General features: G+C 38.1%; 1 protein-coding gene across 1 annotated transcript; it reads right to left on the reverse strand.

Moving 5' to 3' along the window:
- Positions 1-1,589: 1,589 nt before the first annotated feature.
- FGF5 (fibroblast growth factor 5) lies at positions 1,590-24,974 on the reverse strand. The gene is made up of 3 exons (XM_081103264.1): positions 23,877-24,974; positions 16,449-16,552; positions 1,590-3,429 (listed from the first exon to the last, which is right to left on the reverse strand). The coding sequence occupies exons 1-3, from the start codon at positions 24,217-24,219 to the stop codon at positions 3,079-3,081; spliced, it is 798 nt and encodes a 265-aa protein (XP_080959390.1). The 5' UTR covers positions 24,220-24,974; the 3' UTR covers positions 1,590-3,078.
- Positions 24,975-26,297: the final 1,323 nt, after the last annotated feature.

The following is a 26,297-nucleotide window of genomic DNA, read 5'->3' on the forward strand; positions in this document are numbered from 1 at the left end:
AATGTGTGAAGTCATAGCTTAGTTGCTGTTTCCTTTGGAAGACTAAAAAATGATAAAGTAAGAAAATTGTTCAAGTTTTTATTTCAAGATCGATTTTATAGAAATTTATCGATCAGATTTATGGTTTTATTTTCAACCACATGAAATAAAAGCATCTAAGATGATATGATTATTAAATTCGGAAATAACTTTTGTTAGGATCCTCTATTGTTGTCACATGATTTTGAATTGCTAGGCCTCTATAACTCAGCTAAAAGAACAAAGGTAATTTTTACTTATCCACACTCTCAAATTAGTAGAAGGAAGGGATGGTATATTTTGTGAAATAAAAACCACAGTGTTATATATCTTATTAAAAATCTTACTTGCCTTTACTGGTGTTCCAAATAAAGAATATCATAACTTAAACATAATATAATTAAATTGAAATATCAGTGTGAAAGTGTCTCTCATCAATATTCTAGGCAAATTAGGTACCTAAATTTTAATGTAAAATTCACTGACATTTTTAGATGAACATAATCACAATTAAACAACTTTATTTGATGTCAGATAGGTCCAGTTACTTTAAAAACTCATGAAAAACCACATACGGACCCCCTTAGAAAGTTCTAGTTATTAGTAAGGAATCATATTTCTACATGTTTTCTGTACATGATGAGTTCATTCAATTAATTAATTTAGGTACTTTTTGCTTCAGTGAGCTTTAATTAAATGTAATTATGTATGGCCAGTAAATTAAAGGTAAGTATAATTTAAAGGTGCTTTTTTAAATTTTTAGCTTGGTGCTAAATTTTGAAATTAATGAGTCCTGACTTGCATAATATATATGTGGTAGCTATCTTACTTTAACCTTCATTTACTAATCAAATCAAACTAGAGGTACAAGATAAGCTATTATTTTTTAGTTAACATAAACTATCAGCAACATTAGCCTAATGCAATACATGCCTTGCATTAATTTACTTGGTTATTTATCATCATTAATATCATCTTGTCTACTGTTCTCTTGCTCTACAACTTTAATTTTTATGTGTACTAAGAACTTGATATACAGTGCACAATTCTTAACAAAAATTGGCATAAACTAGAGTATTATATTTAGCTTTATACTACTGTGATATAAAGTGATATGGAAATTGGATAAGAGTTGGACATATCTTTGTTTGCAAATTTCCATTGTTTCATTAACCCAGGAGAATTTTAACATAAAGTTTGGTAATTCATTTTATATTTTTTAAAATCATGCGTTAAATTCAGAGAATGTTCAATTAAATTATTGGCTTTATAATAAAACACGGTACTAGAGTATATGCATGATGTTTTAGTTGATGGATGGATTTTGTATATAATTATGTATATTACACATATGTGGGTATAGTTTGTCTTATTAAAACAAAGCAAGCTGCTTAAATTGTAGTAAGTTCAATTTTGTTAAGTTTCTACTTTGCATTTGTGCACCAAAATAAAGTAGACTTTGCTTTTTAGAAAGATTATCAGTATTCTTTAAAAGAAAAGCAGCATGCTTAAATAGAAATCACAAACCTCCTGTGAACTCTTGCTCTTTCTATGAAAGACATACTTCCAAACATTAGCTATACCTTTTTATTGCAATATTTTGGAAGATAAACACTTGTATACAATAGAACTCCATAAAAATGATTACCTACGAAAATAAATAAATAATGTAAACTCTCTTAAGCCAAATTTTCTGATTTATGCCCAACATTCAGTATTTGGCTTGACAATTAAATGCCGTTTTTCAATTTATCAAATTCCCAAATTAAGTTCCCCATATCACACAGCTGGCTTTTTAAAAATATACATCAGAAATTTTCCTTATAAAAGAGCAAATCTATTCACTGGAATAATTTCCATTAGGATAGGAAACTTAAAGCGTGTTCTACTGAGTAATACGAATATTTTTGACGATGGGACTGGACCTGAATAACTGTCACACGATTCATCTTCTTCAGTTCTCCCTGTGTTTCCGGTAAGTGGGTTGCTCCCCGTGGATAGATACAGTGGGGACGACAGAGGGTCATAGAGGAGGTGTTTTAAGTACTCCGGTTTCATCGTGTATGCTTGATGGACAGAATAAAATGTTTTCCTCCAGCTGCTCAAGAATGAGGGCAGGGAGTAGATGAAAGGAGAAGTGAAGTCAGGGCAGAATTAGATCTCAATAAATGCTGCAAACTTAGTATACTTGTACCTCTAATCCTCTTCTTTATCTCCAACTATTAATCCCATCAAAATGTCCTTACTTCTAACCCATTATAGCCCCGCCATCAAAGGGGGACGATTCCACATGTCATGAATGCATATACTCGCACACACACACACATACACACAGACAGACACACACACACACACACACAAATCCAAGCTGAGCCTTTGGTGTACTGAAGAAAATTTAAACATTTTAAGATGTAGAACTAAACTTACATTATCTGAGGTATGATAAAAATATATAATAAAAATTAAAAGTGCAGTGAATAAGGAAAATGAAAAAGAAATTCACGTTACATATGGACTATAAACACACTTATAATTCATTAAAATGGTTGTTTATGTCACATTAATTAAAATAATAAAAGTAAGAAAATATGCTCAATGCAGAGGTACTTTTTTAAAAAAACACAAAAAACAAAAGTTAATAAAATATTTTATCTGCATCAAAATATTCTTTAGAAACCAAAAAAAAAACACACACACAAACAAACAAAAAAATAAACACGTCATGTATGTTCTTTTGGGTTGATCTGTAAAAGTCAGAAAAATACATCGTCCACACTGTTTAACTTCTTGAAAACAGAGTCCGAGTATGCACTAAGCATAGAGCAAAAAGCTTCCTGTCTTGCTGAACTGAGGCAGTGTGCTCCCTGTATCCGTACAAAGAATTCCAGTTCAGTACCTGCCAGCAAACTTTTTTGTTTCAGTCCCACTGAAACAAATGACCTGACTTCCCTGCGGTGTAGAGGAGCTGAAGCCGTGTCCACATTTTTCTCCAGAGCTGTAAAGACACCTGTGGAAACTCCTGAGGGGGGCCTGTGGCTTCTCACAAGGCCAAGAGGAACATTATCCAAAACGAAACTTGAGTCTGTATTTCACTGTGTTGGGACTCTTCCGGGGCGCAGTAAGGGTCGGGACCTTTGGCTTGACAGGATTGGGTGGCTTCTTCTTCTCAGGAACAGTCACTGTGAAAGAGAGTTCTGGCTGCTCAGACTGCTTGAACCTTGGCAGGAAGTGGGTGGAGATGTGCTGGGGTTTCACCCTGGGGCTGCAGCCCCGTTTGGCTTTCCCTCTCTTGTTCAGGGCCACGTACCACTCGCGCCCCGTGTCCTCAGTTCTATGTATTGCTGAGGCGTAGGTGTTGTAGCTGTTTTCTTGAAATCGCTCCCTGAACTTGCAGTCATCTGTAAATTTGGCCTGGGGGAGAAACAGACATTTAAGTAGCAGTAATATTTTCAGTGTGTGATAAAATGAGGTCTTGTACTATAAAGGAAAAAACAAGAATTCCGTCGACCCCTGCCCTCCTACTATATTCTCTTTTATAAAGAAATACTTGCTTGTTTAACAGTCTTTATTCATCTCCGTAATGCTGATTTCTGTTTATTAGGTACTTAGTAAAATAATATCAATATATATCAATATATATATAAAAGATAGCAGGAATTCTTATTATATTCAAATTCTCTTACTGCTTTTAAATTACTTTGAAAATTGTAGTTAAAAAATTAACTTATAAGATGTTCTCTTCTTAAGCCATCAAGAAAATAGAACTGTATTGCTAAGGAACAATTGCCTAGTAAAACAAGAATTCATGATCAGAGAAATGGGGTCATGTTATTCCTTTGAAACAAGAATACATTTTTCAGTGTTATCAGTGGGATCCATAGTACTGAGAGAGGGCTAGCATATGGCTCTATTAATATTGCATGTGTTAGATTTCTTTAGGAGAAAAATATATCTTCACACTGATACAAGAGGCTATATCTGATGCTGGGAAGAAAAAAATTACTTTTTTGAATCACTCGCAATACTTCAGCCAAATCTCTCTCTCTCTCTCTCTCTCTCTCTCTCTCTCTCTCTCTCTCTCTCTCTTTCTCTCTCTCTCACACACACACACACACACACACACACACACACACACAATATATGCCCTTGAAATAGTAAAAGAGTAGACAAGTTGCCATCCATTACAGTGCAGCGTGGTAAGTGGAATTATGACTGCGGAATACAGAGTACAATGGTAGTGTAAAGGAGGGGGATCTAAGAGGATGGAGGCAGCAGGAAAGAGGGCTGGAAAGTCTTCCTAAAAAAGGTGACCTTTGAGCTGAGTCTTGAGGTAGTGAGGCAGATGATGAGGGATGTTCAGAGAGCAGCAGGAAAGCGTGTTCACAGGTCAGCATGACACGACTGTGAGTAATGCAGTGTGGCATCTACTCAGGATGCACGGGAGAAGGAGCAAGAGATCAGGCTGACAAAGTAGGCCAGCGTGAGCTCGACAATGGCTTCGTTGTGGAAACAGAAGGATTATGGTATGGGGGAAGAGGCTGAGCATGGAATCAAACAAACGTGATCAATGACCAATTCTGCCAAATGAGGACTTAGCTTTAGATTCTTTATATTCACAATCGTTACATGCATAGGGATAGTGGGAAAATCAAAATATTTTTTCTAGGGAAAAGATCTGTAGCTTTCATCAAACATGAGTCCACAACCCCCAAAAGCATTAGAATTCCTATGCTGAACCAGATACCACCAGGTTTCACAATTTCAGGGAGCGCCATTTGTACAGAATTCCTGGGCTTGGAAATACCAAATATCTGATGCCTATATATAAAAACACTAAATATATGTACAGTAGTCCTCACTTAATGTTGTCAATAGGTTCTTGGACAATGAGAACTTAAGTGAAAGGGAATGCAAGGAAACCAATGTTACCATAGGTTAATTGCTATAAACACTAGTTACGTTCCTATGGCATATTTTCTCATCACAAAACACCACAAACTTCTAAATAAAGAAGCAAATCCTTCTAATACTAAGCATGGAAAGAAATGTGAGCTATACAGACATTTAAGAAAGATTAATGAAAACAAGTAAGAGAATTCCCTTCCAACCCACTTATTGTAGTTCAGGGTCAAGGGCAGCCTGGGCCATTAGACACACCAGTTCACCACACATGCATATCTTTGGGATGCAGGGGGAACTAGGATCCCCAGAAAAAAACCCACACAGACATGGGACAATGGCAGACACCACGCAGAATGACACTGGCCAGGATTCAATATTTTTTCCTCGTCAATGTTATAATGACATGACATGGAACAAAGCGATGTTATTTGAAGACCTGCTGTATATGATACACTTTTTCTATGTCAGACCAAGAGGTTCTACACTGGGATTCAATGTCCTTGATTTTTCTAATTATGCCAAACTTTTTTCTGCAGTGTAGATCACAATACCAGTCTGAAAGTCTAAACACTGCAAGGCAATCTACACAGATCTGTTGATATGGTCACATGGAATGTTGTTTGTGCAAAATACTGACAACAGAAAAAAATAGTTCCAGAGCATCTCCAATAGCACATTTACCGTATGTGTGACATTTTCCACTCAAGTGTAGTTCAATCAATAAAGCTCTGCATTTGGGGGCTATGCAGCTATCTATCTGGAACGTCCACAAGGCTACTGTGATTCTCTGGATTTGACCTCTAGCAGATGGAAGCAGGTGTTCTTCTCTCGTCCCACAACCTACAGCCTATGTCTAGGCCAGCCGTGGGCAAACTATGGCCCGCGGGCCGGATCCGGCCCCTTTGAAATGAATAAAACTAAAAAAAAAAAAAGACCGTACCCTTTTATGTAATGATGTTTACTTTGAATTTATATTAGTTCACACAAACACTCCATCCATGCTTTTGTTCCGGCCCTCCGGTCCAGTTTAAGAACCCATTGTGGCCCTCGAGTCAAAAAGTTTGCCCACCCCTGGCTCTAAGCCAAGGGTGCTGTGCTGATATCAGTTTAGAAGAGCTCATTTATTGCTCCTATTATTTTTTAATTAAAAAAGACTTGCTTACAAATAAAATCTACATTTGTCTACGGGTGCCTAGCTCTTAAAAGGGCTCGAACGCTCTTTCACTCAATTAGATAATCCCAAAGCTTTATTTCAAAATAAAGGCTATAGCCATTTGGAATGTTATCTGCTACATAAAAGGATAGGCATTAGAAAGGTGTGAGGGATTTCATTTTTAAAAGTAGCAGGTATATTTATTGTGGCTAACATTTTTTTTCTCAGAATACATTTTAAAAAGTACATACTGCATTACACCTTGACCTGACTTCTACTACTGTTTCTCAGAAATCCATTTTCCTAAAATAGAGATAGCTGTGATTGCATTATCCAATTTTCACAGATAGGTTTAAATGTCCTGCATTTATGTAACCTATTTTTTCCCCTGACATTGTCAAAGAAAATAAAGAAAAGGCATGTCATTTTTATTGGTGTGGTACACACACACACACACACACACACACACCCCACATTGAAGGAAACCTATAGCAATTCCACCTTAAGAGTCTTCACATGAGTGAGAGCCCACTGATTCCACCCACTAAAATTATTTCATCTAAAAACTTTCTCTTTTCATCCTCAAGATTCATGTTCCTAAGATCTTTCTTAAGAGAAAAGGTGGCTGTTCAGGCTCTAGATTTTTCCAGGGTCACCTAATTGTCATTCGGGGTGGAAGTGTTCAGAACCTGAGGACCACACACTACTAGCAGTCACTCAGCCCTTCTAAATCCCACATGAAGACAGGGGTATGGTGGTCAGACTGTTTTGGCTTTCTTAATTGACTTCTAATTTAATGTTTTGTCTGAAAAATTCCTCCAGCTATAATGGAACAGAACCATTTGAAACAAACATTGTAGGGAGTTTTTTCATCAGGAGATCTAGTTTCTTCTTGAGGGACTGGCTGCTCCTGTGAGTTCTTGTTCAGACAAGATCGCAACCACGAGCAGAGCATCCTTATAGCAGAGTCAGTAAGCAGCATAGGTCTCAGCTACAGGAATTTAAATGCATGTACATTTACTATGATACAATTTTGGATAATAAGTTTTCTGGGCTACTTTTAAAATCTCCTTTGAATTATAAGAAGTCCTTCAGCAAAATAGTACTTTTTAAATAATAGAACTGTATTATTTCCCTAGGAAAAGTGAAGTTAATACACAGACTTTTTTCTTCAGTTAAGCTGTGAAGTGGACAGGTGAATCAAATTTCAAATAACCTATTGAAATCAAGACCTCCACCACCTCATTGCCCTACCTCCATTGGCCACTCCAACAAAACCAATTATTAAAATGTTCATAAAAAAACCTTTATCTATGTTTCAAATTCTTTTTTTTTCCACAAATTTATTCTACAGATGATTATTGACTGTATTACATGCCAAACACTGTGTTAGTCACCACTTTCACAAGGAAAAACAATATACACATTGTCCTGTCCAAGCTCTTTGTTGGCCTAAATTATCTATGATTTTCTCTTTAATTTGTCCTTGATCTTGCAAGTGTAAAAACAAATTACATTCAATGGAATATTAGTTAGCCATAAAAAAGGAATAAAATCTTGTGATTATGACAAGGATGGAGCTAGAGAGCATTATGTTAAGTGAAATAAGTTGGACAAAAAAAGACAAATACCATGTGATTTTACTTTTATGTGGAATCTAAAAAACAAAACAAATGAAAAAGAAACAAACCCATAGATACAGAGAACAAACTGATGGTTGTCAGAAAGGTAGAGGGTAGGAGGTTGAGCAGAAAAGGAAAGGGGTATTAAGAACTACAAACATCCAGTTATAAAATAAATCATGGGGATATAATGTACCACATAGGGAACAGAGTCATTAATATCAGTATAACTATGTACAGTGTCAGGGGGTAGTAGACTTATCGTAGAGATCATTTTTCAAGGTATATATGTTGAATTACTCTGTTGTACACCAGAAAATAATTTAACACTGTATGTCAACTATTATTAAAAAGAAATTTAAAAAATAACTAGATTAGCAAAATGTTACATTTAATAAGCCATAATTGCAAAATTAAAAATAAATGTTCAAATCAGCTAATTTCTATGTAATTTAATATAGTCTTAATTAACAAAACAAATAAAAATTAAATTAAACTATTTTTTGCTTGAATATCCAAATTATCCAGAGGGAAAATATGGTGGTGTTAAGGAAAATAAGAACTTTGGGGTTAGAGGGACACTTTACCTTGATTGTACCCATCTCTGCACACAGTAAGGACACAGTGGATATTTAGAAGAATGATCAAATTTAGTTCAAAGAAGGTAAAACTTTGATTAACTGGGATATTCAAAAAAAACTAATTGAAATCTGAGGGTCAATTAAATCAAACAAAATGCTTTCTGAAATTGTATTTTAAAAGTATTTCTAAACTCTTTTAAGATGGTTTTGTTTCTTAGTAAATATCATGTTGTATGGTAATTAAGAATCTTGTAACAAATGAACTGAGGGTATTCAAACAAGTACCTATTCCTATTAAGTGAACTATAGAGGTAAATGTGCAGTCTGTGAAAGAGGTATAGAAGTGAACTCAGACTGGCACCTGCATAAACCTTGATGTTTGCTGGGTATTTAATCAATTTTAATTCTTTATTGCACTTCGTTTTATTTAGTTCACCTCTTTTCCTTAAACCTTATAAAGTTAAGAAATAACCAAATATAAGTAATTAAAATGTTTTATAGGTTGTAAGGTTATTAAATAATTAAAATATTATTATAGACTATAATAAAAAACAATTACAGACCAAATTGTGCTCTAAGCAGTTTCTTTGCTGTATGCATTTCCACTTCTGGTTCCCTTGCATCCTTGAAGTACTTCTTCGTTCCCATCCCCACTCCTACTAGTGGGCTTCCCCTGACAGGTGCTCTTAACCTGAGCTGTCTTGCATGGTTGTGTAGGATGTTCCCAGCACAAAGGCACCTGCTTTTGATGGTGAGTGAAGGCTGAAAGCCAGGCTCTGCTCCAATTGCTCCCAAGCCAAGTACCCCAGAACAGGGCTCCATGCTCACAGAGAGGCGGCCTTTTACTCTTTACTATAAGTCTCATATGGGTCAGTTGTAGTCATACAATGCTCTCTCCAGGACATGGCCACATCTCCTGCTTATCCCTGCTCAACTGTCCATTCTATATCTCAGTTCTTCCTCCTCAGCAACCAAGGGAACATACAAGTTGGTTTAATAAACTAACCTGAAGTCATGTAGTGAAGAATGCCAACCATAGGATTTCTAGTCCAAATTTCATGAATTGACTTAAAATTACTCAGGGAATTTTTTAAAGAAGATGATGCTGAAAGGGAAGATGGAAGCCCCTGCCCCTCCCAAAGCCGAAGCCAAAGGCTTTGAAGGCCAAGAAAGCAATTTTAAAAGGTGTTCTCAGCCACACACACACACACACACACACACACACACACACACACACACACCTTCCTATTGCAGAAGACTCTATTGCTTAGAAAACACCTAAATATGCTTGGAAAACCACCCCAACTTGAATCAAGCTTGACCACTACGCTATCATCAAGTCCCCTTGACTACCAAGTCAGCCATGAAGAAGATAGAGGCAGCCATACACTTGTGTACACTGTGCATCTCAAGGTCAACGCGCACCAGATCAAAGGAGCTGTGAAAACACTCTTTGACATTGAAGTAGCCAAGGTCAAAACCTTGATCAGGCCTGATGGAGAGAAGAAGGCATATGTTGGACTGGCTCCTGACTATGATGCTTCGGATGTTGTCAACAAGATCGGGATCCTCTAAACTGAGTCCAGCTGCCTAATTCTAAATATGAAAAACTGTAGACTGTAAAAAAGAAATTTAGCCAAGGAGCTGATTCCAAATGTGGATTCCCCAGGTGCTATGTCCAGAAATGGTGTTTTTGTAAGTCTGAGAGGAGACCCTGGATTTGCATCATTAACCAGCATCCCCTGACATTCTGATGCGGGTGAGGTGAAGGCCACACTTGGGGAAACATAAGATAGAATTTTTCTTTCTAATGCTCTTAATTACTCAATAAAGCTGGGCTACTGAGGTGTTTCACATATATTATTTAATTCTCACAATAATTCCATAACTATCAGAAACTTCTTATCTGATTTTCCAGTCAGAGATGTAAGGAAAATGATTCATCGAAAACCCCACATTCATCAAGTGCCAGGGTAGGCCTGTGACTTAAATCTCAGATCTTCTGATTCCTACATTCAAGCTCTTTCCAAAACACCATACAACCCATGGGCATCTCCTAGGCTTTTATAGTTTCACCTGCCCTGAAGTTATTTCATGGTAAAATACAGATGAAAACCAAATGCCACTCCCCAAGCCATCAGAGAAATAAAACACCAGCTCATGCTTTATGCTATAATGGATTTCTGAAGCTACAAGTCACATCCTCACAACCAAATTTCCTCAGTAAAACAGGCCTTCTAAACAGATATACACAGTGTAAAAGAGGGAACACTGGTCTTTACTGAAAAAACAGAGTCCTGAACCCATTTTGGAGCATGGATTACTACACATTCAACTCCACTATCTAAACGAAAAGATCTTAGAGGGCAAGGGGAATTTCTATTCAAGTGTCTTTATCAAGCTCATGGTTTTGACTGGAAAAGTAGAATGCTTAATAAGTTATTTTTTTAATGATGATAACTATTGCTCAAGGCTCCATTTTCCCTTTCAGTTAACATGCCCAGCTCTAGGGACTGCCCACTCCCCCTCACTCTGCCCCCAGCACAGGAAGTCCAGTTCAGACTCTCATCCTGGGCAAGCCAGCTGGCACCCTCCAAAACCGAGAAAGCAGGACGTTCCCGTCCTTGCTTAGGGCTGATCAAGCACACATTCCAGGCCTGTTTCGTAAACTCTGCAATTAGCTTTCCTTCCAAACATGATCCCCTAAAACCCTGAGAAACAAAAATAATTCTACCACATGCTTCTCCCTGGATCTTTAAAATAAACTGAAATGCTTTTCTCCAATAGGCAATAAGCTGTCATGCATACTTTAGAGTGAAGAATATCTGGTAACCACCTTTTCTGGGATTTTTGGAAGGAAAAGAGAAACAAGGTGCACAACCGGACTCTGAAAGAATTACGACTATGAGCATTGGAAATCCTTGTCTCATTAAGAGCTTGAACTTGGGAATTTTGCTTTCAAATGAGGTTCCTTGGAAAAAAGAAAAACCCAGGAGATAAGGGCTGCTCAATACATGAAAAGTTTGGGCCTCAAGGGGGAAAAAAAGGTCAATAATAAATAGGATTTGGGAATGGTCTAAATATCTGAGGGGTCACAGCTGCCTGACCCCCAAATCAGAAAGTCTTCTAAGAGAAGAGATTGAGGGTCATCAAACAGCTGCCTGAGAGCAATTCAAGTTTGTTTTTAACATGAAATGGTGATATAGTTTCCAGACACTAGTCTAAGTGTGTTATCTCATTTTAAATGCTCAACTATCACAATAGATTGTAACTTGAATTTTCCTACTTTCAACCTTGATAAAAACCAATAAATAGAAAAATTTGAACATAATGATACAGTTTAGTTGTGCTCTGAACCACGACACTTAAGGCCTCTTATATCTGGACCCATCTCAGACAAATGCAGAAAAGCTCTCTATAGGACTTTCCATAAACACAACAAACCTGAGGAGAGAGCAGGAACAGTGTCAAGAAAGAGGAGGAAAAGACAGACAAAAAGACAGAGGCAGAAAGAGAAGCATGCTCAGTTCTATGAGGGATCCCAGGCTGGGAATGATGAGTTGAGAAAGAGGTCACGGAGAGGGCTCTGACTAACCCTCACAGCTCTTTGCTGAGCAATTTTCTACTCCTACTCTCTCTGATTCCCAGTGCATTTTGAGAAGACCATACACTTTCATCCTTGTAAAGAATGCTGAACAAACCTGCATGGTAGGATTTGATTGCATTGTATATTTAGATTATACTAGCAGAGGTTTTAAGGAGAGCTGCATGTAAATTAGTAAGAGTATGTACATTGGATGAGTTGCATGGAGCAGTGCATAGTAAGATGGCTGAAGTTCAAAGAAAACTTCTAACAGAGTTAACAAACTTAGCACACAAAATAAATCAGAGTAAATGTTGCCTAAGTCTAACCATTCTAGGCTGATATTTTTATTTCCCATCTTTGTGTCCATTGGCAATGATGCATTTTCTAAATGAAGATTTTCTGTGGACACCACAGATCTCTTCCCTGTTTTGAAAGTTCATCTTGACGGGGGTTCCCTAAGAAAGTCATCATCACATTGAACAACCAACATTTGTCAAACTCAGTGATAAGTTCTGTGGCAGACACATCCCCCTTTTTCCAGATTTTAAAAGCAAGCATTGGGGAAATACAGAAGTAGATGGTGTAAAAGATATTTCAAAAAGGGCTTGGAATGAGAGAGAGAAATAGAGAGAGAGAGAGGGAGAGAGAGAGAGAGAGAGTGTGATGGTGTTGGGTGGGGGGTGGAGAATTGGGGAGGGACAAGCAAAATATTCTAAAGATAAACCACAGTATTTGTTCTTTAAAATGTAATATAAAATGTAATAATAAGTATTATTAAATCATGAAATTATTAATTCTTATAAAATAATAGGTAAAAACAATGTAATTAGTTCCAAACAAAACATAATATCTTCTTGGAAACTAACTTTTACCTATCAGCATTATAGCCTGAAAAGAGAAAGACAGAATTTTAAAAGGATATAGGTCTAGTTCAATCACTTAACTGTGTTAACTTAGGGAAATATTTAAATATCTCTGAGACTCTTCCTCTATGTAATAAGATGCTGTGAGTCAAAGAGCTTTTAAAGAATTCTGCAAATACATTATCTTTATCTAGTAACTTATATTTAATATTCTAATCGTTAATATGAAAATCAGGTTGAGAATCTACGTACAATTATCCATGAATGTTCTCAATAGACTATTGATTTACTTTCCCCATAATTATATGAATACTTTACATTGTTTATTTCACATTTACTTTATAGGTAAAACTCTAAAAGTAGTCTTTATTAATTTTTAAATTGTTTCCAATCTTATTGAGACATAATTGGCATATAACTTGTATATAAGTTTAAGATATACGTGATGATTGTATACATAGAGCAGGCCCTCGAATAATGTTATTTCCTTCAATATCATTTTATTATAGTGCTGATGAGGAAAAAAATCTATTTTGGGCTGGGCCCACTGTCTGTGTGGAGTTTGCACATTCTCATCATGTCTGTATGGGTTTTCTCTGGGGACTCCAGTGTCTCCTCACAACCCAACGGCGTGCACTTGAGATGAACTGCACTGGCATGTCTAAATTGTCCCAGTGTGGGTGAGTGTGGGTGAGTGTGGGTGAGTGTGGGTGAGTGTGGGTGAGTGTGGGTGAGCGTGGGTGTGTGTGACTGCACCCTCAGTGGAGGGTGTCCAGGCCATGATGTGTTCCTGTCCTGAGCCCTGAGCTGTTGCACGACTTTGAACTGAATAAGTGGCTTGTAAAAGAATGATCTTACTTGTTCTTAATAATCTTTCTTAAATATCTGTATATTTCCATGTTTAATATTAGAAGTGTTTGGGGTCTTTATTTAGAAGTTTTGTAATGAGTAATGCCATAGTAATTAACTTGTGTTTATATCAATTAGCCTTTGGTAAAATGGGTTTCCTTATACAGTGGGGCTTTGACTTACGAGTTTAATTCGTTCCAAGACCGAGCTCGTTAAGGAGCTCGTTAACTCAAATTACTCTATCAACTCAATGCAAAAAATCGGCCAAGAGACAGCTGGTATCTCAAAAAACTCGTTAGTCGGGACACTAGTAAGTCAAGGGCCCACTGTACATAGTTTTGCTTAAATTTGCACTTTCCAAGAACTTTTTGATGACATTAAGTGAGGACTTTGTGTGTGTGTGTGTGTGTGTGTGTGTGTGTGTGTGTGTGAAAATGATTATAAAGATACTATATGCCTCTACACAATTATTAATTTGAAACAAATTACAAATTACACATTTAATCCTAAAAATTTAAGGTTTTTTAGCATTTTTAATTATCATACAATTTTGTAAAACAGCTAATTCAAATACTGTAAGTATATTAAAGTTACACTAACAATTTTTCAACATGTTTAAGTGGAAATTGATAACAGGAAAGAAAACATCTGGGATTAAAACGGATAATTGCTAGGATTAATACCATTTCTAAATTCAACTTCCTTCAAAATGAATCACTTTATAATTTAATTAGGTTTCCAGCTAGAAAAAAAAAAAGTGCTAATAAAAGCTCCGATAAGAAAAAGTGGGCTTAGACAACTGGTTTAAAAAGAATCCGCATAATCATGGGGCTTAATTTTTTATCTACAATTCAGCTCCAAGTCATCAGAATGACTTTTATATCAAAGAGTTTCTGTGAGTGACAAGAGCAAGACTTGCTTTGTGCTGTTTAAAAGTCATTATTCCATGAAATAACTTTAGCCTGCCAAGATGAGAAAGAATAACAGATGCTGTTTTTGCATTATCTGCATTATTTCAGCCAGCCATCCTTAGACATTTGGGTCAAATTTCTGGAAATTTGTTACTTGCTTTTGACAGAGGAATCATGTATCCTAACCCCTCAGTTTGACCTTTCTAATTGGCATCCATTTGTAATACTTTGCTTTCTGTGGCAATTATCCTTAAGCTGGCCTAAGTTTAGTCTATTTTTTTTTTCATGTATTAGGGCATGAATATGAAAAAAAATTAATCAATATTTTCACCCAAAACAAACTAGTAAGAGAAAGTTTTTATACATATACTGCATATTATTCTGATGGATTTTGAAGGTGTTTCAACCTTTTATAAGCTTGAAGTTGAATGAGAAGTTTTTCCGTGCAGATGTTTGGTCATCGTTTTCTATTCGATATGTGGATTTTTCAAAATCAAAATTTAAAAATAAAGTGGCATGTCCTACATTTCCAAAGCCAGCAGAAATCTGCCCCTTAAAATAATTTAGAAATCAAAGAGCAATTATTTTATGAATACTATATTATAGCTTACTAGAATATAATAACCAGCTCGGAAAATAAACTAGGTAAATCATTTTATAATTCTGGTGGTGGGTGATTTAAAAAGGTTTTTCACTTATCTTCATAAACTGAAGTTTCAGTAGATTACTATATTTAGATCATCACATACTAATAAGTAATATTTGTTGAGCATTTACAATGTACCAAACACTGATCTAAAAGCTTTACATGTGTTATCTCATTTAATCCTTAAATAACTGTAGAAATCGCTTGAATGCTACTGCCTCTCCCAAGTGGTATTTAACAAGTCACATTTAGATGGTAGGGGGAGGAAAATTAAAAGTCTTACACGCTGAATCAAATGAAGTTCTCACTGAGTTTTTTAAAGGTCTGTAAAGTAAAAATCATAATTAGTAAATTTCACTCAATTAAAACTTCCTATATATTTTGAAAACTAGAAAAGTGATCTTTCTCTAATTTGTAATAAGAATCAAAGGGAATAAGGACTAAAGGACTATCATTAAAGACTTGTTTTTTCAAATGACTTAAATGTGACAAAACTTAGTATACTATAGAAAAAGCATACATTATTTTTAAGTGCTGTGCATATATACTAATAGAAACAGAATTTGTGTGTAGGAAAACTAAGCTAAACATATTTTATTATCTTTAAAATGCGTTAATGCTTCTAGAGTAATCAACATTTTCAGAACAAAGCAAAGCAATCTATAATTTATAAATTGCTTACAAAATGTGTATGATCTGAAGAAATGTTTATGAGTGCAAAATTAAGTCTTCATAGTTTAAAAAATTGTTTTTGATGCAACAAAAATATAAGATGAATATTTCACAAATGGATTAAATAAAATTTCTCTATATAGGGTCAAAGTGGCCTAATTATTGCTTTCTTCCCTCCATACTTATTAAAATATAAATATGTTATATTACTGTGACCCAATTTTTGACATCATGAATAACTTGTAAAATTAAAAAAGAACCTGATCAACTAAATACACATAATCATCATAAATATATAAATTTTTTAAATGTTATATAATGTTATTTTCATATTTCTCTCACTTGGACAAGTTTTAAACAATAAATAATGGCAATCACTTGGAGAATGTTATTTTCAAATGCCATTATCCTTAAATTTTTTGTGGACTCTATCTTTTCAAGTAAATAAAATATTTACATGAGTACTTACAAAGACACATACAACATTTTGGTTAAAAATACATATAATTTTACAAAAACTATATACATTAAGTTCTCTGGGCAAGTTTTCCTACCTACTAACTAATTTAGAAAGTCACTTCATTCCATTGTACAAATGTAAAATCTCCGTAACACCTTTAACAAATATAAAGTGGTTTTACTTACACTTGCATGGAGTTTTCCTTTTTTTGACATCGCTAAAAATTTGTTGCTGAAAACTCCTCGTATTCCTACAATCCCCTGAGACACAGCAAATATTTCCAAAATACCTAGGATGACAGAAATCCCAAAATAAAACACAGAGGCCTCCATATACCATTGTGAAGAATTAAATTTCTACATAAATTCCTTCCATTTTTTACTAATGCAATTTTAGAAAAAGTACTTAACAGTTTTTGTTATACTCATTATTTTAAAAGAGGCTAGCAATCAAGTGTTCATTTAAAATGATAGATTTCAAGATTCAAAAATGTAGTTCAACTTCATTAGTAATTCTTTTTTTCATACAGTCACTTTTAGTAAATAATGGTTGACAATAGAATCTTTTCAATTTCTAAAGAAATTGAAGGACTTTGAAAACTATATTTCAAAATGATTCTCATGCATTGTTTTTCTATCAGAGACAATGCGCTCTTTAAAATTAAAGCACATAACATCTGTACTGCAGATGAACATAAACTGGTGAAAGCCTTAAAAACAATACTTATTCACATAAAGGAAAACCACCCTCTCAAACTACCATCATTATAAAAATACAAATCCATATCTACCAACTCGATCATTTAGTGAGCAGCTTATTTAAACATTACACATAACAAGATACTAAAGGCAATGTAAATCACTTGGGATTATTGGCTCAATGAGGTGTTTAATGGTTTATGGTTTGAGACAACTTACATTTTGAATGACTTTTCTGGAAAAAATTGAATGAGGTATTTTATTTTGTTAATGTATATATTTGCTATTTCAGAGTTAACATTATCAGGTCAAAGTCCCTCTGTCTCCTATAATTTGAAAGCCCACATCTACTTGGTCAAGAAAATCATACACCACAGTTCACAAAGAATTTTAAAAAAAATGAGGCTCAATCTGTATGTAACTGGAATTCCTGCCTCTTTTCCTGTGTTATATGAACACAAGAAAAGCATAGTGCTTTTTGTTAATTGCCTACATCAAACTGTAAAAAAGAAAAAAGAACAAAATAATATAGTTCATTGGTGCAACAAAGGGACCAGTCTTAGGAAGAAAGGAAGGAAACAAAGATGGGAATGACAAGGGAAAAAAGTTCAACTTTTCAATATTTAATATTTTGAGCATATAGTTATATTTCACCTGATTTTCTCCAAATAATCTCCCCCTGGAGTATTTTAAATACATATAAATTTATTCAATTTACAAAAAAGTGGTATTGTGGATACACTTATAAACTTAATAAATACATATGAATATCTTTATTGAGCACTTTTGTTGCACAAAGTGAGCTAATACCTAGAATTGCAGCAAATACTATTGCTTATTTATTAAACTCAATTTCTGAATAATACTTGATCAGAAAGCTTATGGGGGGGAGGAGTTGCAGAACTATGTTTTTGTAATATGTTCTTAACCCAGAATAAAAAAACACATCTCAAGAAAACTGCAGCTACTGATTTTTTAGTAGATGTTTCTTTAGAAGGAAAAAAACACCCAAAAACTATTTAAAAGAAACTTCTTTTGCTTTTAGAAAGAAACTGCTATCTCAAAATGCTATTTCTAATGGATTTTGCTATATAAATTATTACTTTGATGCACATCCAAAGATTTAGAAGTATTATCATTTTATCAAATAGTAACAAAGTATACAGAATATTTTGTAAAGTTAAAAACACTATAGGATGTAGCATATTTAATAAAACATAAATAGATATCTGATGCAAAATTACTTTTCTATCAAAATTACAGAATGATCTTGCAAAGAGTATTAGTAATTTTAGATATATGAGAGATGGGGAATGTAATGAATTTACTGTGTAAATATGTTACAAAGTGAGATAGGGAGAACATGAGAAACTGTTTAGGTGTGAATGATAGCTGCAAAGGAGACAATATGGAGTGCATAGAAGAGACTGGATTGCAATTTACCCATGGTTCTACATTGGTAGAGGTGTTTTATTCCATCCTCTGGAAAATTACCTGGTTTTGTAAATGCAAATGTATTCTGTACTAGCGAAAAAATACATAGCAGCATAAAAGATAAATATTTCACTAAGTGTTTGCATGCTAACATTTAAGAGGTCAAAATAAAAGGGCTCCAAAAAATATTTGTTTAGTGGAAACATTGCCTATGTAAACTATTGGGTTCAACAACTAGCATGTTCTGTTTTTAAGAAAGACCCATTTTCACACATTTAACTTGTTTTCTACAACTGTACATTCTGTGTGGATATATGTTGTGTAAAATTTTCATTATAATGAATTTTATGTATGAGGAAGATGAAATTCATAATATATGTGAATTGTTATTATTTTATTACATACTGCATGGTTTCTTTTCTTGTAAGTTCCACTATTGAAATTATAGATTGTCTGAAAATGAAAGGATTTTTATCATTTTAAGAAGATTATATCTAACTGAAAGCTTAAAAAATACTTTCACATATATCATTCTACTTAAAATAATGAGGACCACAAGGGAAGACACGAGATTCAATAAAATAATAGTTTTTCACATAGGCAACTTTGGTATCACCTTCTAAATCTTAATGTAATGGCATAATATTGTGAATGTTGGTAAAATCATAAATTCAAAAGTAATTTCAGTTTCTTTTTCTAAAATATTAGAGCAGATTCTATAAGCCCTATAATTCAACTTCCTGTCTCCCCAAGAGATTACTATGATTTTACTATGCCAAATCTCAGTAACTCACTAAAGATTTTTTGCATAATATACTATATAATAAATCTATGTGCATTAAATCATACATATATAAATCCCAAGAAACATTTCTCAAAAATGGATTCTTTTTTAATTTCAGTAATTTCCTAACTCTTGTTGTGAGTCGGTAATAATAAATTTGATGAAAATTTGCAATTTATATTGTGGATGCCAGGATGGTATCCTTCAGCAAAAGTGTGTAAGGCAAATTGCGTCTCACAGATCACAGATAGTCAATGAATGTTCCCTAAGGTGGATTGTGTTCTTTGACCCTCTTTGGCTTTTCAGGACACCCACATGCACACATCCCTATTTTAGCACTCTCCTGCTATGTTGGCCCTCTCCTGCTTGGGGAGTGGAGCAAGGGAATAGAGATCAGTATAAATGAATTCACATTAGAGTGCTAGCAACAACATGTTATCTTTCCTAGGGTAGTCACATTTAAGAGGATCAAAGGAAAAGTGTAGTGCTCACAGAAGGAATTTTCATACGGGAATTTTGGGGTTGACATCTAGGTTGAAGGAAATAAACATTTGGTGTCTCTCAGATTATATACACACTGTTTAATCCACTTACAAGCATAGGCATGCAATGCAGAATAAGTGTATTTCAAGAAGAAAATATATACCTAGACTTTTTAGTCTGCTCCAGATTTTTTAAAACAATAGGACTCTAGTAGAGACAACTAATATAATTATATAGGCTTCTTTCTTTTCTCTCTATTCCTAATAAGGCGCAGATACTCCATGTAATCAAAAGCCTTCAACAGCCCATCTGAAAATCCCCAAAGAAAAATAATTTAAAACTGAAGTTTCTCTATTTTTGTTCACACAGCAACAGATGTGCTGTGTCATTATAAAGTCTGAGTCTTAAATATCCAGTTTATCTCTTTTCATTGATTAGATTAGTAACACAAACTAATTGAGTTTTTCTATGCAACAGATACAGATTCTGCTTAATCTAGGTTTGGGAGACTATATAAAGGTTGATTCTACATAACATCAAAATTAATAGTGAATTCAGATTTCTGAAGACCAGTAAAATTAAAGATTCAGTTTAACCAAAATATATGATTGGAATTTTCATATTTTATATGAAGACTTTGATATTCTATATAGTATTAAACTTTTGGTCCCTAAATTGAGAAATACATAATTGCCTATGCTTTAATAGCCCAAGATAAGACAGCAGAAGCATTGTATTGAAACTAACCTTAATATAAATTAAAGCAAAGCCTTTGTTTCTATTCAGTAATTGGATTTCATCATCTATTTTTGTCCCATTTTTCTTAATCCTTCCCTAATATTTCCCAATATTAAGAGTAGATGTGCAATAAGGTTGATTCTTTTCTCTGTCTTCAAAATTTGGGATAACTATTGTACAAGAGAAATTAAGAATATATTCAGTGGTATATTTTAAATATACAAATTCTATTTCAAAAATCTATGGCTAGTGTGTATGTCTGACAGTAAAACTAGAAAACATTCACAATTGCAAAAATGTTTATGTCACATGATAGTTGGGATATATATGTTTGCTCTCACAAATATCACAGAAAACTATCGAGTTTAAAAGATTGCAGCTTCAGAGCAAAGTTTTAACTCTTTTCTGAAGTAGCAAGCTGTGACACACACACACACACACACACACACACACACACACACATACACACACAATGTTTTCTGTCACTGCTCACTCACAGACAGTAGAATTAGCTGATGAGGTAAATTTCTGATGTATCCTCTATTGTCCTCTGTGATACCAGCTTTTTCAGTGTCTCTTGTGATACTTAGACAAATGCTTCCTCGGGTACTTTAACCAACAGTCCGTGACCAATGCCTTAGTTTACATATGTCAGGAAACCATCAAGTGCTGTGCCTTCAAAGGTGTATGTGGCCAACTGTAATTACCAGGCTTCTGTTTCTCTTTCACAGCTACGTAAGGGCAGAGATTCATTTTAAATTTCCAAATTACATGCCATTCTAGTAAATATGACATATTCCATGCACTCTTCATGAATCAATGGTAGCACAATCTTATGAAGTAGTATTGGTCACTCCAGGCATCACAAAGCAGAAAAGTCACCATGATTTGAACACTTCAGCTATTGTTTCCTCTGACAAAAACCTATGGCAGTCAAAAACAAAAATATATTCCCCCATGAGTCCAATAGTAACCAAAATCTCAGGCTGGGTGAAATAGGTATCCTATATCGGGTGCATGAATGAATGGATGAATGAATGATCACACGCCATGTGAAACACACAGACTAAACTCTGACAGGCTATGGTAAATTGGAATTAGTTAGGAAAGTGATAGTTTAAAAAAGGTTCTTTTAGTCACTGTTTAGAAAAGATATCTGTTCTTTTGTAGACATTTTTCAAAGTGAATTTTAAAATAAATTAGATCTTAGAAATAACATATTGGTCAATGTCTTCTGCAGCTGAAAATATTCTTTGTTGAGCTGTTCACATTTTCCTTCCTATACTTTTCTACAACTGCCCGTTGGGCAAGGCCTAAGCTGCATTTGTTTATTTATTTATTTATTTAGGTCCATATGGTTCCATCCAAGAGAAGAGGGTGAATGTCTTGGGAATAAGTCTGTTTTTCAGAGATACCTAGCACATGAAACACACCCTAGACACTCTTTAATTCGCTGGGATGCAAACTGCTGTCTAACGCATGCTAACTTTGGGTCTGCCCTTGGGAACCCAGAAGTTACCCTGTGGTGGTACTAATTTTCTAGATAAACTACAAGAACAGAATAAAAAAGGTTTTCCGTAAGATAAAGGAGGAAAGAGTCCTAGCAGTGGGCACTGAGCTCTGATGTCTGATGGAGCAAAGGGTTGCGTGGGACAAAATAAGGGCAAATGAAATTACTGAAAGAGACCTAACTTTCCTGCTCCTGAAATCTCAGAAAATTCCTCTTCCTTCGCCCTATCACCAAAGATAGGGAGTTCTTTTATCATGGTGACATGAACCTTAAAACATAGAAATGGGCTCCTCTAAGAAGCGTGTGGGAGGCCCTGGGACTTGGGGAGGCGCATGTGGAGGGCCTCTCTCGGGTGTGCCCAGGCCACCTTGCCACGTGCAGCACGGCCAGCTGGAGCTGCACAGCCTGAGCCGCTAGTCTGCGGCAGGGGGTGGGCGGCGACCCGCCCCTCTTCCGGAGTGAACCTCCGCAGCCGGGAGATCTTTTTTTACCCCGCCTCCTGCCTCCTGAGCCCCAGGGAAGAGGCTGGCCTGCCGGCCGGTCCCCCCACCGTCGTAGACACCTCCACTCTGGAGGTCAGTGCCCCTGTGGCACCCGCGCTCCTCCAGAGCCTGGAGGACCAGAAGCCCTATTGCCTGTATGGTCCTGGGTTTCAGCCGGAGCAAGTTCCCAGCCGGTTTCCTCATCTTTAGGTGAGGAATGTAGACACTCAACAGATTAAGTGAGCAATTTCCGAGAGCCAAGCATTGCTCTAGGGCTAGGCAGAAGGACAACAGTAAGGGATCAAAACAATGGAACTTTCCGAGGGTGGAGATGGGAGTACACCTGGGAGCTACCAGGCTGACACTCCTGAGCCCATGAGAGCAGCGCTGTCTCCGGGACACCTCTTCTCTCTCTGTGGTCCGGGCCGGAGCTGGGGTTCTACCTGATGGACTGACTCCGCTGGAAGAGCGATGGGGCCCCACCGAGGGAAAGCCCGGCAGGGGCCGCCGCAGCCCGCGCACACCCCCAGCTGCCTGGGGCGGTGAGAGGAAGCGGAGGAGGGAGGTGATATCTGCAAATGCTGGCCGAGTGGAAGACAAGAGAAATGAAAAAGTAGCGAAAGAAAGAGCTAAAGCGAAAACTCAGGAAATGTAAAGCCTGGCTTAAAAAAAAAAAAAAAAAAAACCTACACAATTTGCACCTGTACCGAATTGAACCTCCTCTGAATTTCTTTTAAAATAAAGAACTTGACCCTAATTGTCCTTGGGGGCCAAAGGCTAGCCGCTCTTTCGAAAGGTGTTGCCTTTCTTGGTCTCAAGATATTAAATGCTACTAAACCCAACTCTAGAGCTAAAATGCAAATGTCCACCGCGATGCCCTTTCTAAACGTGTCCAGTTTGCCAGATCACTGTCTTCCCTCGAATATACATATACGTTACTCTATATGTACATAATGTGCACATGCGCATACACAATAGACATACGTATGCATATATGTTAAATACTATATATATTCATATTATTTGGGGGTTTATGATGGTGGTTCAGGGGGTATGTCAGTTTTATTCTTCTAAAAAAATATCAAGTCATGGGTAAGGAAAAGGGACACACTTTGATGGCTAATGAAAAATGCTAGCCTCGTAAACAGCAGCAGAAAGTAAAGAGAACTGAAGGAGGAGATTTGAGGGGTTTTTTCCAGGCACGGGCTGGAGGCTCCTCTTCGAGACCAGAGCAAACAGGAAACAAGGTACCTTTCTCTGTGCACCAGCCTCCGGGGAGCTACACTTCACGGATCGCCATTCCTTACCCACGAGTGGGGTGCGTGTATGCACGCCACACAAACGCGTCTGCACGCCACCCGCCAGGCTGTTTCCACGGCAGGGGCTTCCGTAGGTGAGCCGGCGGCCCTGGGAATACTGGCTGTCCCTCCCCAGAGTCCGGCCACCCGCTTAGGACAGGTTTTGCTAGAGAGCGAGCAACTTACTTAACATATTGGCTTCGTGGGAGCCATTGACTTTGCCATCCGGGTAGATCTGCAGATGGAAGCCGATGCCCACTCTGCAGTAGAGGCTGCCAGTCCGGCGTCCCGAGGGCGTCCACTGGAAACTGCTCTGCTCCAAGCCGCTTCCCGGGCTGCCCGCAGGAGTCGCGGGGGAGGAGGCGGAGGAAGACGTGCTACTGCTGTTCCGGCGGCTGCTGGGGCCTCCCGGGATCTTCTCCGTGGCAGCGGGTCCGAGTTGCCCTTTGGGGGCGAGGCGCTTCTCCCCTTGAGCCCAGGCGCTGAGGATCAGGTGGCTGAGGAAGAGGAGGAGGAAGGACAAGCTCATTCTTCCAGCCGCGGGGGTCCTAAGTGCATCTTGTAGGGCTGGCTCTGGGCTCTGTAGCCCCCGCGCGGCTGCGTGCCTCTGGCGCTGCCCCCCTCGCCGCGCCGGGCGGACATAGCCTCGGGGGAGAGAGAGGGAGAAGGGGAGAGAGAGAGGCCACCCGAACGGAGCCCGGCGCTGGCACTGGGATATTTATAACGCCAGTGATCTCACTGCGCGGTGCACGCCTGCTAGGCTTCCCCTCACCCGCCGCTTTGTGTACTACTCTCTGGCCGGGGCGAGGAGGGCGCCGGCGGGTCCCGGGGGCGGGGGTGTGGAGGAGGGAGGGCATGAGACAGGGAGGGGGTGGAGGAGCCAGGTGGAGCGGAGCGGCACCCCGACGCGGGGCGCGCGCGCGCCGGGGCCACGCATCCCAGCGGGTTCTCACGCGCCCCACGGCCGCCCTGGGGCTGGAGCCAACGCGGCGCCGAATTCAGCTGCGCGCGTGCAGCCGAGTCCCCCCGGGGCCGCGACGGAAACAGGGGGTTACAGCGTGGAAGTGAGTTCCCGTCCTCTCCGCCTCTGCCGCACGCCTGCGCCCCAGCCCAGCACTCTGGCCGGCGCGGGCGGGCGGGCGGGACCCAATTTCCAGGTTCCCTTCCGTAGGCCCCGCAGGCTCCGCTCTCACTACCCGGCGCCGGGGATTCCCGGGGAGGTGAGTCCCGCCGGGAGAGCCCACGACGTGCAGTGCTTCCGCGGGGAACCTCGCCAGGACTCGCAGCCCAACTTGGGAAGGCTTTTGTGCGGCGCCTTTGGTTGGAGAAGACCGTTCTTGTGATGGTGGTTCTTACTGGTTCATTAAAGAGCTAAGGAATGGGTTTATTCGGCGTTTAGAGGGCCACCTTGAGCCATTACGCCACAACTCGAGCTGCTTTCTGTTGCAAACCCTAGTCGCACTCAATATTAGGCCAAATTTGTTTTTCCTTCTGGGAAGCCTTGGATATGTGTCCGAAAGCGTGAGCACACACGCACACCCACGCTCGCTCGCTCGGAGCCGGGCAACAGGGGCAATGCCTGGGCACCAGCACGTGTGACTGACTATCCAGTTGTCCTCTCTCACCCCAGGATCCTCTTGGCAGGAAGGATTAGCTAACAGCTCGCTTCGGCTTACTCAGAGCTGCCATTGACGGAAGGGCCGACCCCAATGAATGATTAATGATGAGCGCGCTGCGTTTCAGGAAACCTGAGAACCGAGAATTTCAGTGCATGCAATGCCCCTACTGTCATTTATCTGAGAAATATACCTGACTTGCATTCTTGGAATGTTTCTGTCTGAAAACACATTTGCAGCTTTGAACAGCGCTCTGATACATTATGCATTGGCCATGTTAATGAAAAGGCTGTGATTTTAACCGATAAGGTCAGTTCACATAAGCCAAGGTTGCCGCTAAGATATGGCATTATCCGTTATTGAGTACCCACTTAAGGATTCCCATTTCCATAATGAAAAGCATATAAAAAGTATGTAGATTTTTTTCAGGACTGGAAATCGTCCACGGCTAGAATACATAATATCGAGAAAGCTGTAAAAGGAAGTCACCTTGACAACTTAGTAGAGCCACTGAGAAGAAAAAAGAGCACACCACACATAGATGTGCATAGCTGGGCTCAATGCCCCTGACACACTAGATAAGATGCTGTCCTGGGCTGAACACCCCTTCTCTTCCCACTGTTGGAGGCTGGAGCCCTGTGCTAACTACTTAACTAGTAAGTAGGCAAAGCAATCCTGGTGGCCCAGAATGGTTCCCTTGACCTCTTTCCAGGGTGAATAATTGTGAGATACTGGGACTGAACGCTGTGCCTTCTGTGCGCGAAGCCCTTGTGCCTATGACAAAACTGTCCTGGTTTAAGGCCTGATGGTGCTGCTGAATGCCACCAGCACTTTTTCCTGCATGTCACTCAGTCTACCTACCGCTGATGCCTCCAGTGGCAAAGATTTTCCAGCGCAAATCTAGTTGTCTGTCTGCCCAGGCCCCTTATCTGCTGAAAGAGCAGGAGAGTGGATCCTGACCGACATACTGCCTGCCTCCTCCCCAAACCCC

Source organism: Myotis nattereri (genome assembly GCF_964212035.1).
Source record: "Myotis nattereri genome assembly, chromosome: 1".
In the NCBI taxonomy this organism is placed as follows: Eukaryota; Metazoa; Chordata; class Mammalia; order Chiroptera; family Vespertilionidae; genus Myotis; species Myotis nattereri.

Excerpts from the sequence above, each read along its gene's own strand:
- FGF5 (XM_081103264.1), bottom strand. The coding sequence starts at position 24,219 with ATGAGCTTGTCCTTCCTCCTCCTCTTCCTCAGCCACCTGATCCTCAGC. Across the intron at positions 16,553-23,876 it reads CCACGAAGCCAATATGTTAA|GTATTTTGGAAATATTTGCT; the intron begins GTAAGTTGCTCG and ends CTGTCATCCTAG. Across the intron at positions 3,430-16,448 it reads AAGGAAAACTCCATGCAAGT|GCCAAATTTACAGATGACTG; the intron begins GTAAGTAAAACC and ends TTTCTCCCCCAG.